Source organism: Sardina pilchardus, chromosome 9 (assembly GCF_963854185.1).
Source record: "Sardina pilchardus chromosome 9, fSarPil1.1, whole genome shotgun sequence".
NCBI lineage: Eukaryota > Metazoa > Chordata > Actinopteri > Clupeiformes > Clupeidae > Sardina > Sardina pilchardus.
The window spans coordinates 25,834,613-25,853,537 of NC_085002.1; the positions used below are offsets into that span (position 1 = coordinate 25,834,613).

At 45.1% G+C, this 18,925-nt stretch overlaps 1 protein-coding gene across 1 annotated transcript in view; it reads right to left on the reverse strand.

Annotated features, from left to right (window-relative positions):
- LOC134092674 (fibulin-2-like) overlaps positions 1-18,925 on the reverse strand; it is a 40,988-nt gene that overhangs the window by 16,110 nt on the left and 5,953 nt on the right. Inside the window, exon 2 of the mRNA XM_062545702.1 lies at positions 81-198. Coding sequence (XP_062401686.1) covers positions 81-198 — 118 coding nt within the window. The remainder of the gene's footprint in view (positions 1-80; positions 199-18,925) is intronic.

Consider the following 18,925-nt stretch of genomic DNA (forward strand, 5'->3'; position numbering starts at 1 on the left):
AACGAGGATCAGGGGTTGTGATTGTGTTGAGAGGCAGCCCTGGAGGGCGGGAGGGCGGGCGGGGGGTTCAGTCCTCCTACCTACATAAGATGTAGTTGTCATCAGGCATGGTGGGCATGTTGTTGCAGTGGTGCTGCTCGGCGGCCCACTGCTTCCCCACCTCACAGCATCTCTCCACCTGCCTCATGGCGAAGGCACCTGGAGGAGGAGGAAGAGGAAGAGGAGGGGGGTAAGGGGTGGAGCAGGAGGAAGAGGGAGGGAGCACACACACACACACACACACACCCACGCAAGCACGTACGCACGCACGCACGCACGCACGCACGCACGCACGCACGCACGCACACACACACACACACACACACACGCACGCAAGCACGTGAATTTCCCCTTGGGGATCAATAAAGTATCTATCTATCTATCGATCTATCTATCTACGCACGCACGCACGCACGCACGCACACACACACACACACACACACAGACACACACACACACACACACACACACACACACACACACACACACACACACAGAGGCACGGCGCAGTCAGACACAGTCAGAGTGCTGGAGGAAGGCACACAGTGAACACAGAGATTGTGCACAGCGGGGGAGAGCTACTGTTGTGATGGAGGAGGAAGAGGTGTGGCTGCTGTCACAAGAGCATATCAAAGTCTACAGTTACAGCACAAAAAAAGTGTGTGTGTGTGTGTGTGTGTGCTCTAGACGGAGTTTGATGGATAGATGAGAATCTAGCGAATCTAAACTTGCGATGGCAGGAGATAACAACGCAGCGTTATGTTGCTGTGGGTGCTATTACAAGAAAATGAAAAACTTGTCTCAATAAAGTACCACAGACACAAGTTGGATTGCTTTAAGACAGCAAGGACTCAGATACATAATGCCAATCCATAACACTGTACCACTGCAGAAGATGGAAAGGGGCAAAAAAATAGAATGTTTGCACTTTGATCCTAGAGAGGCCAAGAAAGGACAAGCCTACAAGGACTACTTTTTAATATAACTCTAGAAAAGAATCTCCCAGAAAGCAAAAAAGGAAGAAAGTTTGGCTTCTGGCAATTGTGCCAGGGTGTAAACTAGTGTAAGTTTGATTGGAGTGGAAATTAGATCCGTAAATAAAGAGTGCGTGCGTGCGTGCTTGCGTGCGTGTGTGCATGCAGATGTGTAAGAATATGTGTGAAACTAGTGTGAGTTTGATCAGAGTGAAAGAATGAATGAACGACACTCCTACACAGTATAACTCCTACAGTGTCATTCATTCATGAGAGAGAGAGAGAGAGAGAGAGTGTGAGAGAGAGAGAGAGAGGCAGAGAGAGAGAGAGAGGGAGAGAGAGATGTAGCAATAAAGAGAGGGAACTGGTGAAGTCAGAGTGTAATAGGCAAATCCCCCTGTGTGTGACCTGGTGAGTGGGCCTCTGGAGAGATTTTGTGTGTGTGTGTGTGTGTGTGTGTGTGTTGGGGGGGAGGGGTATGTGTGCATCTGAGGAGGGAAGGTTGAGTGTGAGTATGTTTGAACATGTGCTTGTCTGGCGAACTGTGTGAGTTGGGGAACGTCAGATTGAGGTGCTATGTATGAGTATGAGTATACACCTGTGTGTCCAAGTGAGAGAGTGTGTGTGTGTGTGTGTGTGTGTGTCTGAGTGTCTGAGTGTGTCTGCGTGTATGGCTGAGAGTTGGGTGTGTGTGGTGGTGTGTTAGCGGTCCCCTCCGGTACTGTGTGTGAAAAATGTGGATGGGCTAATTAGCAGCGACCCTGAACCAGTAGACAGCACTAATGAGAGGAGCCAAGTGGCTCAATCCACTGGAGGAGGGGGGGGGGGGGGGGGGGCAAGTGGCACAATCCACTGGAGGAAGGGGGGGGCGGGGAGTGGGGGGACAAGAGCACAGGAGCATTTTTGACATTCTGAACAGGGACACACAGATACTGTATGTGTGTGTGTCGGCCTCAGACGACTGAGTTCCTGTGAACATGGAAGAATTTGTTTGTGTGTGTGTGCAGGATATGCTTACCTTGTGTGTGTGGGTGTGTGTGAGAGAGGGGGTAACTCTGTTAGCATGTGTGTTTGTGTGAGGGGGTGCTCTGTTAGTGTTTGTGTGTGTGTGTGTGTGTGTGTGTGTGTGTGTGTGTAAGGGGAGTGGCTGAGCTGGACTGGGGGAGAAAATGGAGGGGTGCTGTGCTTGTGGTGGCAGCAGCAGCAGCAGCTGTGAAGTGCTGCGTCAGTGAGGCTTCTCTCTGCTGCTTTTGACACCGACTGCACCCCCCGCTGATCACCACACACACACACACACACACACACACATATACACACACACACACACACACACACGCACGCACGCACACTCATGCACGCACACACACACACACACACACACACACACCACCTCCGCTGGCGTCGGTCTCGCTCTGTGCCCGTGAGCTGCAGGCTGTGAGCGTGGCAGTCTATCATCTCTTCAGAGAGGGCCTGATAAGGACGCATGATGAATGTTGGGGACGCCGAGCTGAAGCCTACTGTACTGTATGTGGCACACTCACTGAGCTGCTCACTCCTGCTCACACACACACACACACACACACGCTTTCACTCACTCACCTGCTCCTTCCCTCTCTCTCTCTCTCTCTCACATGTAAACACACACACTTTTAATCACTCACCTGCTCCTTCCCTCTCTCTCTCTCTCTCTCTCACATGTAAACACACACACTTTTAATCACTCACCTGCTCCTTCCCTCTCTCTCTCTCTCTCTCTCTCACACACATGTAAACACACACACACTCTCTCTTTCTTTACCTCTTTCTCGGCCTCTCAACAACCATCTCTGTTTCTGTCTCTCTCTCTCTCTCTCTCACACACACACACACACACACACACACACACACACACACACACACACACACACACACACATACACACTTTCTCTCTCTCTTCTGGTCTCTCTCCATCTCTCTCTCTCTTCCACACACACACTCTTTCTATCTCTCTCTCAGTCCAGTCTCTCATCCATCTCATCCATCTCTCTCTCTCTCTCTCTCTCTCTGTCTCTCTCTTGCTCTGTGTGTCGCAAGGTTCAAGTGGATCATTGATGCTATGCTACAGTCTGCAGTAAGACTTATTGCTTTACAGTTTTTCACAGTTGCTCAAACACTAAACCCCATTCTCTGAATCAAATTCTCAAATGTCTGAACACATTTATTGAATTGCTCCCTTTTTTGGCAAAACCATAGACTACTTTCACCCATTTCACCCATTTTACCAAACTCATTAACCCTTTTTGCAAAACTGTGAACACATTGTGCATTCTAATGCACTTCTTAATTATATTGATAACCAAACAATGCAGAAGTTGAACACAATTAGTGCACAGTTGTCTCCATTTGAACACTACCACTCAAAATTGATAACACTTCTGTCTAATGATGTGACAACCAATATAAGTCAGTTCAGAGTTGACAGAGACGCAGGGGACAACAAGTAGAAGTGGGGTACAAGGAAGAGGAGGGTGCAGGTAGGAGGAAGAGGATGAAGAGAAAGACAGAGTCCCAAGAGTTGCAATACTGTAAATGATGATATTTGGGCAACATTCATTGACCATGTTCTGGTTCATGGAATGCCAATGAGAGAAGCAGGACTTCATGGTCCAACCCAACATCAGTGGTTTCTCTGTGGCGTCAATAATCCAAAGATTCAGACTACAGAAGAGAAATAGCGTAAATGTCCATTATCATACAGTACAGTAATCACTGAACATCCACTGCTACACACTACCCTTTGAGCTCAACTCTGAGAGAGTGAAAGAGCTGAGTTATCAGGATGTCCAAGTAAGTCTAAATTTAGGCACAATACAATATTACAGTATTGCATACTTACAGTACTATCAGAGTCTGTGGCATCACAGTACAAATCATATTCAGTACAGTATCAGTCTGTCTTTCTGTTCACTTACAAAACTATTGATTTATATCTTCATATAGGCTAGAGGATATGAGTAGAGAGTGATATAAGTCCTTATTCTTTATTTTCATTGTGATATTTTATTTTTCAAACTAGAATGAATACAATTCCTCCAGGAGCCATAAACCCTGCCCTGAAAACTGTGTCTTCCATTGTTTGGTGTATTGTCTTATCACTGCTCTGCAGGAGTGTAATTTTGCCTGATGTGTTCAATGATTTGAGACCATTAGTTAGTTTTGAGCAAAGTTAAAAGTGTTTTGAGGTGATTGTTCAGTTTTGCAACAAGATTGAAGGGTTTCGAGAATGTAGTTTGAGAAATGAGTTTTGTGTTCACAGTTTTGAGAAAAAGGTAAAGAGTTCTGAAAAAAGTGTTCTAGCAATTGTGAAAAACTGTAAAAGTATAGGAGAGGCCAATTTAAAGATGACCACATACATCATCCAATCGAGAGTATAAAAGTACCAAAAAAAACCTTTTCATTGAAAAAAAGGAGGGTGAACACATAAAGTGTAGCCCATAGGGTTGCTATTTGTCCAGGGAATAGACCATGCACATTGTCTACCATATTAAGCTGTTAAATTGCCCAGATATAATTACTCTGACAATGATTATGCCTCACTGGCAGATGATATAAAATATCCTTTGCTAAAAATCAACGTGCTCATTAACTGCTTCATAAATGATCACCCCATTTGCTAGATGGTACCACTGCAATGCCTGAACTGTATTAAAACCTGCCTGTGGGTTTAATTACGAGCTCCTCTCTGGAAAATCAGGCCTCTTCTCCTGGGCGAGGCATCGAACTTGAGCTCTATGTGCATTTGGGAAATGCACAGAACAACAATTGACAAAAACCTTCTCCTAACTACACGACTAAATATCTTGTTAGACACAGCTTGAGAATGACACATTCTTTTCTCACAAAGTGATGGCCAGAGTATCTCTTTGGCCAGTAACGCAGTTTAAAAAATTCAAATAAATAAAATACAAAATTAAACGTTCAACTGGAATACTCAGCGTTCACCTCGGAGCAACGAAACAGTGCAACCCACGGCAGGCAAACATGATTACTTTGGGTAGAGGAGCCGACATGAAAGCAGCCAGAAGTCCCTGCCTTCATCTCGCACTATCTTGCTTTGAGCCTAACTTTGAACCGTCTTGATATGCAGTCCCCATCGCCATGTCGTGCTCTTCAGCCCGGCTAAATAATCGCTATGAAGCCAGAGAGTCTATGGCACCATTCAGATCAATGTGCGTAATTCATAAGATGTGTCATGAGTGGGAGTGTGTGTGCGTGTGTGTGTGTGTGTGTGTGTGTGTGTGTGTGTGTGTGTGTGTGTGTGTGTGTGTGTGTGTGTGTGTGTGTGTGTGTGTGTGTGTGTGTGTGTGTGTGTGTGTGTGTGTGTGTGTGTGTGTGTGTGTGATAGCATTTAAGAGTAAATCTGTATACATATCCACCTCCATTCTCCACATTCTGCATACAAACATTAAAGAGTCTGTGCACTTCACAAAACTTCACCCCAGCACTTGCAACTTCTCTCTCTTTTCTCCTCTCCTTTTAGGCCAAAGCAGTCTGAAGATTCCCCAATCAGTATTTTCAGGGGTTAAGAAGAAGTGAAGCCAGCACCACGCAATCCATCCCTTCCTACTAACATGCTGTATGTGTATGTGACAACATTACGCAGTCTATTCTCACATGCAGAAATGTCACACACACACACACACACACACACACACACACACATACACACACTCTCTCTCTTTCTTACGCAGTCTATTCTCACATGCATAAATGTCGCCACATGGCACTGATTACAAGGCTTGCAGGTGCAAGCATGATATCACCAACATGGAGTGTAAGACAAGGCCAGTTATTACGCTCATCAGAAGAACACAATGCTAATAGCACCTGTTTCTATACAAGCCAGCCTGGAGCCCGCAGCCTGGAGTAGATTAGAGTCTAATCGTGAAGATTTATTCTAACACTGTACTGTACTATTGTAGTACAGAATTAGTTGTATTGGTTGGCTTAGTCTGCATAGAGTGAATCACTCACCCTGTGTGTAAGTGTGAACTGAATCATCAATTCTCCACAGTAACAATGTTAGAGAAGTGATGAACACTCACGAACAGAGACATCCTGAACTCTGAATCCAACCCATCATATCTAACTTGCTCAAGTATCACATATGGATGTGATTCATTCTCTTATCCATAATGATGATAGATGGGCGATATCGACGAGCAAGAAATCCTGCAGTGACACGTTCCTTTGTGTTCACGGGGTGGGTGGAACGCTCTATAAATGTTTCAATGCACACCCAATGCAATATGCATAAGCCACAAAACCGCCAGTCGGAATGATTGACTGGCCGCAGCGCAGCTGACACTGGAGAGGATGGGAGCCTCATATGGCATGGTTCCACGCTCAGCTGCAATAAGGAGAACCGAGGAGGGCTAGTCCATTAGATTGGCCCAGAGATTGGATGCGTCCATTGGAAAGACAGCGGGGGGGGGGGGGGGGGGGGGCAGTCCAGTGCCAGACGTAAGGTCAGAGGAGGTGAGAGTGCCAGACGCTTAACACAAATGTGCTTAATGACTCGAGAAGCGATGGAGAACCCAGTCTATGTATAAAACTCAAAAGGAGATTGATCACGTTTGCGTCAGTTACTTGTCCCATCCCCCCCCCCACACACACACCTCCTGAGGCCAGTCAACAAGAGCGCACACAGCACACAGTCACAAAGAAGCCTGCAATTATATACTTCTTCGCCCAAAACACAATGACAAATTTCATTATGAGGCAAATGAAACCACAGAGAATCAATTAGGCTCTGAGATGGTGTCCGAGGCTGTCTTGAAGTGCTGGCGGGGGGGGGGGGGGAGTCATTAGAGAGATGCTTCTGCCAGTGGCTCTTCTTGGCAAGCGATGTAGCTGGCTCTCCGACATGCGTGGTGGCAACTCCACCCACATCTGTGCCAGCCTCGAGAAATTGACAGCAACATCCACCAAAAGTCTCCCGGAAACCTAACACAAGCGAGCCTCTCCCGCCTCGAACTCGGGGACGCTAAATAGATTGATGATGATGGCGCCTCAATCACACGGAAGCAACCAGGAAAATGAGGTAATTAATTAACCAAACATTCCACGGTGGGGGTGGGAACGACCCTGAAGCAAGCGGCTTCACAGGACCTACAGCGGCTACCAAAACAACGCTAACGGGACCTAGACAAAACAAGAGTGTCTCTGCAAAAGCGGAAGACGGTGGGCAAGGAGAAAGTCAGGGGGAAAAAAATCCTTCCTGTTTAACTTTCACAGACATAAAATGTGATGGATGGGCTTTTCCAGGCTGTGATTTGTTTGCATTTGGCTTGCTTATTTGTACAAGGGCACCTAGGAACGGATGGGATCCTCACATGGTGCGACAAATGTCATTTTTACAATGCCTTAAAGCTGCTGCAAGGGTCCACATGATGATTTAAAACAGTTGAAGAATGCTAACTGCCTTCGCTTCTAGCACTCGGCCGCGCTCGCGAGGATATCGTCTCTCATAACGTATATTGCCGCTGTTTGTCACTGCACCTCCAAGACAAATAAACTGCGAGGAGCCCTTAAGTGAATTTCCAGAGAGGCCGTGGCACAGTGCAGAGCTGAGTGAACATCCTGTGGAAAGCTTCAGGCTTCCTATGATCAGAGAAACTCTCTCTCTCTCTCTTTCTCTCTCTCTCTCTCCCTCACACACACACACACACACACACTTGCACTCAGTATACCTGCCCAACAGACCCATTATAAGTAGAACAGTAAATGAGGTTGTCTGTATTGGTACTAACCTGCTGTTTCAGTGGCATTTACAATCATAAAGACACAATATGTCAGCCATCTGACAATAGAACCAATATCCACAATATCTTGAACCCTACAAAGTGCCTCTGCACTTATAATAAATAAAAGCAGCAACAAATTGCCGTACTGTGTATATGTGTGTAGGGGTGGGTATTGATAATCGATACTAAACCGATACCGGTCCATGCCTCATCGATACCAAGGTATTGTCAAGCTCCCAGACAAACGGTGCTACTATCGGTATGTATGTGTCCATTATTAACGCTGACATTCTATGGCGTATGCACTATCAGGCTGTTTGTGTTGAGGGCAAATGATCTGATTTGTGTCGACGAAGTCAGTAGCTTGCGTCCGATTGGCAGAATCTGCACGTGCACAGCACGCTACCTCAGCTGAGAGGATTGAGAGATACACTACGATCACAACAACAATGGAGAGGGCATGTCGTTTAAAATTGACAAAGTTATCAGACAATGCTATGTTGTTATTATCTTTGATCTGTGAGCTCTAATTAATAAAGCAATTTTTTTCATGTAATGTTTCCATTCTTTAATTGATATTGATATTGATAATAAGAAATTTGGCAGTAAAAGTTTGATTGAGTTGTTGGTGCGACACCCTGTTTGTCCTATACTTCATTCTTTAATTTCCGTTCTTTGCTATGGTGTAAGTTTCAATAAGGGTATCGATAAGAATAGGTATTTTTAAGCAGTATCGGTATCGAGCATCCATATATGTGTGTGTGTGTGTGTGAGAGAGAAATAGAGTGTGTGCGTGTTTGTGTGAGTGTATAGAGTGTGTGTGTGTGTGTGTGTGTGTGTGACAGTATGAGTGAGTATATGTCAGTTTTGACCTCTTTCCACTGCTTTGGTGTCCTATAACACTGACACAAAGTTGACAGGTAAACCTCAAGGGCCATTTGCTCCTCTTCCTCTCTGGAGCTGGAGTCCTCAGGAAGTCATCTGTTAGACAGATGGCGGCAAAATGAAACACTTCTCCCTGAAATATTCCTCCTCCAACGTGAGATTTCTCTTCACACCACCACGCACACGACCAGGCAACATCTGGCCGCTCGAGAAAGGAAAAGGTCGTGAAATGGATGAAGTGTAGCCTTTTATACAGTAATACAGGCCTCATTCATTCATTGTGTATGCATATGTCATGCATAGGCAAATCTGCGACTGCTCACAGGTTTTCAAAAACTCATTTTTCAACTGAGTTATTTTTCATGAGCCAGCCAGAACACCATGGCTTTGCATACATAAAAACACATAAACAAATCATACTTATGAGATATGTTGTAAATTTCGGAATACTGAAACCCCTTCAAATCCAAGCAAACAGTATACATTAAAATCAAACATTTATGTTATCAGACCAGACCAGTAGACATACTGAATACTGAACACAGACAAATGCTCATGTCTGTTTCAATGAGAGAATAAACACAAACGCTGCAATAACCAACACTGTCATCAGCCATAAATATTCAGATAGAACATCTATATGCAAACCTAAAAAAAAAAAAAAAAAAATCCAAGCAACCACTGGCATATAAAGTACGGATTTGTCACTACCACCAGACAATTCAGACGTGAAATGGGAGCTTCGCTAGCTTTCGAGACCTTCATCCATCGTTCACTTACTGCTACTGGCTTCCCTTGGCTGCTGCAGCGTGGGCTCACGGTAAAGAGGCAATCATACCCATAGCTTTTTTGATAAGACTGAAGTTTTCCCTCTCCGCACCTGCCACTAAACCAATCATTTACTCGGCAGCGTTGGTGCGCCCACGTCTCCCTCCAGAGTCGCTTCGCTTTGATACAGTTCTCTGGAAGCCGCCGCCGCCGCTTTTGTTCCTGGGAGACAATTTTTTTTCTCTCTCTCTCTCTCTCCAAACAGAGAAACATATTCTATTAACAATAACAGTTGTTATTCTTGCTTGTACACACGTTTGCTTCGTGCCCGTGGAAATTGTTTGGCTCTTAGTTGTTTATGACTGTTTCACTGACTCGTGTACTTTCAAGCCTCTTTCCGCCCCCTAAAAACTGCATGAGCTGATCAGGTTTGATGCCCACAGACTGGCAGCAGGTGATGGAGAGAGAGAGAGAGAGGGAGAGAGAGAGAGAGATAAAGGGGCATATTTCTTAGTGAAGGGCCCTCTACTGCCTTAGCAACACAATTATTCTTGAAATGTGAGGATTTGAGGGACTAAAACAAATTTGTGTCTGTGATAAACACACACACGCACGCACACACACACACACACACACACACACACACACACACACACACGTACATGTTGTATGTAAATGCAACTACAGTCATGCTAATAAAGCAACTTTGAATTTGAATTTAAATGTGAATTGCGAGAGAGACACAGAGAGAGAGAGAGAAAGAGAATTACATGTAACTGCTAATGAATTAGTGATGGGTTGTTTTAACAATGAATTATTCACATCTGGAAAAAAGCACAGTAGGATGTTAGGATAGTAGGATGTTACAATGCAGGCACATCAAATGTTGAGCTTTCAGAATCAGCCGAATTCATAGCCGTAGCATGTCAGTGCCTAAGCACAAACGTTAATAACTGTTGCCCTATCATACAACAAAGGTGCCTCAAGACACGAAAGAGTCCACGCTCTCATACAGTGGCATCCATTACTCCCACTGTCTCTTGCACTTTGCTGGAAGATGCATGAGCTGTGCAATACTGCATGAAGGCTCTGACAGGCCTGAAGACAAGTGCTGTGTTGCTGGTCAGAGCAGAGGAACATTTGATGCATGGAGGCTTCATATTTCATTTGACACTGGGGCTTTGGATGGAGGCAGCAGTGGCACGTCTAGTATAAGTGCTTATTGCCTCTGAATATGACTTGTTACTCTGTAGACTACACTCCATGGATACCATGGATTTAGTTAACAATCAATACATCATGGATTTTGTTTAAATCATGGGTTTTGTTGCGAGTAGCATATAGTGGCTTTCATTCTGTATAATTGCCTTCAGTCAGGAACAAGGACAGTGTGAGTGAGTGAGTGTGTGTGTGTCTGTGTGCGTGTGTGTGTGCGTGTGTGCGTGTGTGAGTGTGCGTGTGTGTGCGTGTGCGTGTGCATGTGTGTGCGTGTGTGTGCGTGTGTGTGTGTGTGTGTGCGTGTGTGTGCGTGTGTGTGTGGAAGGGAGAGTCTCACAGTAGCCCAATATTTCTCCAGTCCTCTCGTGGTGCAGTGTAGCTAGACAGGTAAATGGTGTAAACATGATGACAGAGCGGGCGACACACCCTCCACTCTCCCATATGGCTCAAGCCCGTCAGTTTAATCACCATTAGGGAGGCAACAGCCACAGCAACAGCAACACTGACAACTTCTCTGTAGCTTTGCCAGTGGGCCCATGGAAGCAACAGCACTGTTTGATGGCTGTCTCTAAATGGAAGACAGAAGTACCGTAAGACAGCAGCATCTCCCCTTCTTGTTCAAACTTAGCCTAATATTGTTAGTAAATGTTTGTGATGGCCATATTTGATGCCTTTGACTTGAGTTATTAGCTTATCATTGGTAAACACGGTCTGTTTTGCTTGTAGCGACGACACAGAAAGATTCCTCCCGGAGTTGGTGAGTTATTCGGTCGGGAACTGTCAGGATTTCCATCCTCGTTTTCCTCTCTGTAAACATCAGTCCTACTTTTTTCCATCAATTACCGCTGGCCCATATACCGTAACCTGGCCCATATTTCGGCAGAAAACGGAAGCTAAAGTCATTCAGTGTCCTCGATGGAGCCCAGAGGAAAGTGCAGTAATATTATTTACAGAGTTGTAAACATAAAAATATCCATCAGAGGTCCTGACATGAAACACAGTAAGAGGGTTTAAAAACGAAGTGATGACGGAAATAGAAGATGTGGACACATTCATGCAGATCCATTTGGATTTTATCTCTCGCTTTCATTACCGCTTTTTCTCCAAAACTCACTGGCTGCACACCATTTCTACGTCAAACTATCGCCTTTTTTTAAAAAAAACATGGCCAGGGAGGAAAACTCACTAACCATCGTTCATCCAACCTGTCTGACTTCAGCTGCATCTTCACCACTCCTCAAAAATCTTAGCAATCCAATGCACTCTGTCTCACGGCGCAGTGCAGCGCGCCAAACCACAACACAACACACACACAACACACATCCCCATTTTTCGGTCTCCTGGCTCCAATCACGTCTCGGACAGGACAAGTCATCCATCACTCTCTGAGACGCCGATCAACACTGAGCTGGCAGCTGCTTCTCCTGGGGAACCCCCCCCCCCCACACACACACACACACACCCACCGCCTCCTCCTCCTGAATTCATGGCCAGCGCCTGGTGCTAGGGACCAGGGGGAGAGTTTCTTTAAAGCTGTGAGACGTGGAACAGGCCAAGTGCTCAGTTGGGCAGCCAGAATTCCCCTTGTCTCTCTCTCTCTCTCTCTCTCTCTCTCCCTCCCTCTCTCCCTCTCTCTCTCTCTCTCTCTCTCTCTCTCTCTCTCTCAAGGCGGGAGCTCGCACCGTTGCTGGCAAGTCACGTGTGGGGAATTTGTGTTCTTGAGAGTCAGTGTCAGTCGTGTTCAAGTGCTAAAATTCCACACTTGAGGTCTGGCTCCCGAGTCAGGAAGCAGCTTCCCTATGGAGTCTTTTGAGCTGCGCTCACACATTCAGAAGCTTGAACAAGCTTGATCCAATCTAAATGGATCCTTTTTTTTGCTGTACTGCTTTTAAATGTAATAGCACTCACATACTGTGTACATGTCTTGGTCTGGATGCATTTGAGTGGTAGGAGCTGGTGCTGAAGTTCAGGCTTGATCTGTTGCACCAGGTGTTTCCACTTGAGTGAGATTAAAAGCTGGCCACCTGTCATACAGCATGTGCTATGAACCCTAAAAATGCCACGTACACTTTGGCCGACAGAATGCATCTCTATTCCAAAGACCGTTTCACGGCTTGGGAAAAGCCTGCGTGTTCAAGACTCCAAACAGAAAGGTCTCCCAGCAATACCCTCACGGTGACCGACTCTAAGACCGACTCGACTGTTATCCACTTAAAAATACTCATTCATCATTTCAGCCAGTCTGAAAGCCTGCAGTGCTCCCTGACATATTCAGCGATTGCCATGTCTGACTCTTTGATCATGTCTAGCCTCTCGTGGTCGACTTGAAGTGTGGGAACTGGTCCAGTCTGGCTGGGCCTTTTATCAGCCATTAACACAGCTTCAGACTGGACCTCTACCTGCCATGTTTGGATCTCCACCAAAACAAATCATTTGGGGTTCTACCGTTGGAACTGGGTACAGAAAGCTCTGGACAAAAAGGGGAAAAAAGGAAAAAATAAGAATTAAATAAAATCTACAGTATATTCACCAAACAATAATAATCTATGCGCCTCTGTGCGACCAGCGAGACCTCCTACTTTGCTGGTCCGGCCTGTGTCCACACCTATATGAAAACACACACGATAAATCAGCCCACAGTGGGTCTCCCTGAGTCAACAACTACTTTTCATGGCAGAGTGTGAGTAAATGAGAAAACCCACAGCCTGTCTAGTTCTTCTCTCCTGGTGAGAAGGGTTATGGATCACAATGGGAGACGGCTTCAAGCTCCGAGCTATTTTATAGAGGAAGGTGAATGAGGACTTTACAGTACGAAATACAGACATAGAACATAGACTGTATCTTTTTATGACAAGGAAGACTGTCAACACTGAAATAAAGTGTGAGAGTCTTATCTCTTTTTAATCCCAAGAGATTAAGTCTATAGTCACACACACACACACACACACACACAGACACATAGACACACACACACACACACCTACACACACACACACACACACACACACACACACACACACACACACAAAGCTTTCCCTTGATAATGCCATGCAGTTAACCACACAGACAGAACATCAAAGCTCCATAGGCAGCCCTGTGCACTGAAGAGTGACAAACACTGGCCCGCTAAAGTAAGCGAGGCTCACACCGTGAGGGTACTCTTCCTAATCTCTTCCCTTCGGTCTCGCCGACCTCCTCGCTGATTGCCGCCCACTTGGCTTTTTGTCACTGGAAGTGCCATGGCGGAACATGTTTCGACAAGCTGCAGATATCTATCTTAATTGCTGTCAAAAATAGCGGCCCTCTTTATCTCCTATTCCACCTCGTTACGCGGGAGAAAAAGAACACTGCCTTTTTTTTTTTCACCGCTCCAATTATTGCCTCCGGTGAGTGATTGGAAGGAATGTCTCCCAACAATCAACAAAAATGCTGGTGCACGAAAAAAGGCCCAGTGTTTATCACGGCGCGGCCCGTTTCCCCCCGATCCGCTCGCTGTCACTGTGACTCGAGACTGTCGACGCGGCGGAAAAGACTCGGTTTACTCAAAGCGCAGAAATGTAAAAAAGCACTGATGCCCACACAAAGAGAGGAAGGCCCCCTCCGTCAACATATATTTGTCGTGCTGCACAGCGAGATAAGCTAAAACGCTGCTGTGTAAAACACAACAAATAAAAGAAACAGTGCGGAGAGAGAAAATAGCCAGTCAGTCAAGGACTTCTCTTTCCTTTTCTCCTGGGGGCCCCAAATGCCTCTTTTCATCCGTATCACAAACGACATGAGCATACGACGGCCATGACAATAGCCACGGGCAGGGCTCAACATTAGCTTTTAAAAGTGGTTGCCAACTGGGCAACCACGCATGAGGTTTTGGTTGCCAAATACAAAAAAATGGTTGCCCCATTATTAAAGGCCTGTTATTTCAGTTTTGTCTGTGCACTAAAATAAGTCATATCTTTAATGTCTTGGATACATATTGTCAGTATGTTTAATGTGGTGTGTAGGGCTAATTGAGTAGCCTACACATTGGTTGTGTGTGCAGTAGGCCTAATTGAGTGCCTGTCACTTTAAGAAATACGTGGTGAGAGTAATTAGCCTACACAGTCTACATTAGTGAATAATAATAGTTGCGCATAACGCATACGGATGCAATCGGAGGTGCAATTCATTGTTTTCATCATTAGATTAAATAAATGTTCGAAAATATAATAAGTCGAAGACAATCTTTTTGGGATCATAGAAGAGATAAGTGTCTTTTAATGTTCATTAATGATTTAGTGACCACTACACGAATGACATACGTGACCTGAGCTAGCGGCATGGCAGCTCTCTCCACATGTAAAAGTTTGCCAAGGTTGCGTAGCCTTCTAAATGACGTTGAAACCCAAAAGTAGGCCTACATGCCTAAATCCCATAGACTAGACAGGTTAGCAACACAAATTTGAGAGATGCAAGAGAGCAAATCAACTTGATATTAGCCTATTATTATGTGTTACAATAGCGTCACTTAAACTAGCAGCCATGTTACGCTGTTTATGGCACTGCTGCGCATACGTGTGTAAGGGGGAAAAGACGCACAGCCGGCTTCTATCGGAGGGGGTGCCTGCCTTGCGCACACGCATGTTTGGCTACTTCAGAAGAACACGGTCATTCTTAAAAGTATCGTAAAGTAGGCTAACATTAGGCATTGTGACATTTTTAGTTTGTAGTATCGGTGGCTGTACAACACCAATCGCCTACTTGAAAAAAGTTTAATTTGTTTACTATTAGCTCAGCTGCGTTCATTTGCCGGGCCATCCCGAGTCAGAAAATTAAGTTTACGTTGCCCACCACATGTGTGAAATGCTGAAATGTATGTGTATGTAGGCTACTGATAATTATACCAAAAAAATAAAATAATAATCAAACTACAGGAAAAATGGGGAAATGTTGTGGTTGCCACAGGGGCAACCAGGTGTGAGGAATTGGTTGCCAATTGTCATAATTTGGTTGCCCGGGGCTACTGGGCTACCGTTAATGTCGAGCCCTGGCCACGGGATATTTGGCCGGAAAGAACTGAGTAGCGATACCACACAAACACATCGAGGCATGCAGACACCCTACACACCACTGTCCAAGAGGTTTCAATCGTCCTTCTTTGAAGTGATCGACTTAAGCACTGCTTCATTGCAAAGTCTTTTGCTATGTCACTCTTGAATGTTTTAAGGATCTCTCTTCTGCTATTCTACTTAAGTCTGTACTTCTGTGGAGAAGCTCATCGCTCTGTGTAGATGACAGAGAGAGAGAGAGAGGGAGAAAGAGAGAGAGAGAAAGAGAGAGAGAGAGAGAGAGAGAGAGAGAGAAAGGGGTCTGGGAAATAAAGGAAGCATTGATGTGCCCCAGGCTCCTTTTCTTCAGGACAATAAAATACAAGACGAGAGACACATCTCTCTCCCGTTGCTTCATTAAGTCTCCTGGCCTGTCCTCAAAGACTGATGCAAGCCCTGCACTGCTGTCCAGCTTTCTACTCACTGAAAAGGACACAATTTGTTTTTGTTTTTTTCATCCCTCCATTGTGGGCCCCCTCAGTGTCCAGTCCACTCCACCCTCAATCTGCAGACCGTGGTATTGTTTGGCCCTTGCTGATGGAGAGAGCTCCAGTGAGGATGAAACCAAGACATGAGTGTCGCCTAGCGTCCCCTAGCGTAGCATTCTGTAGCCTAGCGTAGCATTCTATGGCCTAGCGTAGCATTCTGTAGCCTAGCGTAGCATTCTATGGCCTAGCGTACCATTCTGTAGCCTAGCGTAGCATTCTGTAGCCTAGTGTAGCATGGCAAGCATCTCTGGTAATTGTGATGTCGGCTCTGGGACTGGAGACCCATGGGACCAGGCAGATTGGACAGGGCCCTGAGGGAAGCACCTCATCTCCGTCAGTCCCAGACTCAGAGGCAATAACGGCCCAGACACTCTCATCCATCAGCAGATAACAATGTCCTCACACACTGACCGCCGATGAAAACACACACACACACACACACACACACATACACACACAAACACCCTTCCACCTCCATCATCAAAACTGAAAAAAAAACCCCACATCTCTGTCATATCAGAGAGACCTTGGCCCCTGAACACATAGCAGAAATATGGCTGGACTGATTTCCTCATCATGCTTCTGTTGCTGTTGTTGTTGTTGTTGTTGTTGTTGAACTGCCCGCCACTGTTCTGACTCCATGGACGACAATAACTTTAGTGACCCAGCTCGTAGTCCCGCCATAAACCAGAGAAACAAACACGCCCTTCAGAAATCTCTCGTAGTCGCTTACAGACTGTGAACGCAACACTCGGCTTAGTGTAGTATTCAGTTACTGCTCTTTTATTTCGTTTTTGGGGTGTTTGTAAATTAAATCTGCCTCTCTCAACATGCTCACAACACTCTACTTTGAAAAAGACGAGCATGAATGAACAGTTTCTCATAGATCACAATTGACATTAACCCAAGCAGCAGATTGGAATAGTACTTCATGTTTCATTCGAGAAGTTAGGATGTTTAGCACTATGAATGCAAGTTTGTTGAATTACTTAGTAAGCTCGCTGTAATTTGCAAATAAATCCGGAATCTGTCCTATTTCCTCAAAACACCGTCGGCCTCTGTTTTCAGTTTGACCGACATCACGCTCTGTCACTCTCTCCCTTCAGATGGAATGTCCAGTGTCAGTGCCTGGAACCCTCTGAGGGCGTGATGTTCTGAATAAGCGAGTCATAATTCCATGAACACAAATTTATGGGCGGTTTTAAAGTGTCAGAGTGTGCTCATAGTTTCCAAACACACATCCGACACACCTGACAAAAGCACATCAAAAGGTTTGATGCAGTTTTTGATGTGCCTGTGTCTACTGTCTAATGTGACAAAGCCCAGAAGGAAAACAATAAATAAACATCAGGCTACTGTGTTACTAACATTAGGCTATTGCTTTGCAATAGACCAGGGGTCGGCAACCTGCGGCTCTGGAGCCGCATGCGGCTCTTTAGCGCAACCCTGGTGGCTCCCTGACCGTCTTCAAAAATGTATGAAAATGAATGGGGGGATTTTTGTTTGTTAGTTTTAATATGGTTTCTGTATCAGGACAAACATTCTTAACGTTTACCAATGTTGTAAAAATGTGCATAATAAATATTAAAGTTCAACATTTCTGCGAAGATCTGATAGCCTGCGACACACGTTTCAGGGCGGCGCCGTGCCATGCAGGTGGCTGTGGTTGTAAACAAACCGGCGGGTGTCACCATGGCCATGCCATGGATCCCAAAGGGAAAAAGATAAAGATAGCCGATGAGAATTTGAATGCAGAATGGACCGAATCATTTGCTTTCATTGCCATTACGGAAGAATTGCCTGCATGTTTGCTTGCTTTGTAATGAGAAGTTGGCGAACAACAAAAAGAGAGATATTTAGAAAGACATTTTCAGGGAAGGCATGCTACATTTACAGCCGACTACCCAGTTGGGACTGAGAGAAAAAGTGCGATTGCAGTAGCCTACTTCCGGAGAAATGTTGTTGCAACCTGAGAGATATTAAAACGTGGAAAACAACGGTTCACGGATGGTGATTACACGAAGTTGAACTTAAAGCACCAGAGTATAGTCACGTGGTGTGTCATTCTCTCCGAGATGCGCTGTAGGGAAACACATTTTATCATGAAAGCTCATTGTGTAGCCTCGTTGTAGCTACGTAGTCATTTTGATAGTAGGCTAATATAGATAATATACACTTACAGCCTGTGTTAGGCTACCTTCAGGCTTACATTTATAAGGCTTTTCATTTTTTGCGGCTCCAGACAGATTTGTTTTTTGTTTTTTTGGTCCAAAATGGCTCTTTGAACATTTTGGGTTGCCGACCCCTGCAATAGACCAACATTAATTTGTGCTGGTTTAAAAACATGTCACTGAAATGTCTGGCCCAGCTCAATTTCTTGGTTTGAAAATGTAGCCCGAACAAATTCTTCATTGAATAGCCCTGATATAGAGCATCAACTCTCTCTGTACTCAACTTCTATTACAACTTGTTTAATGGCACACATCATTAGTTAATCAATACCAAATATAATTGTTACATTTGACACTATTTTTGCTAATGGGAAAAGCATTGATATGACAACTGCCATCCATCTACCCATCATGTGACACAGGCACTGTAGGGAGAGACATGTACCAAGCAAATGTGATTTTGAGAATTTCCAGCTCAAAATAACCTTTGGCAGAAAAGGCCTCGGGCTACAG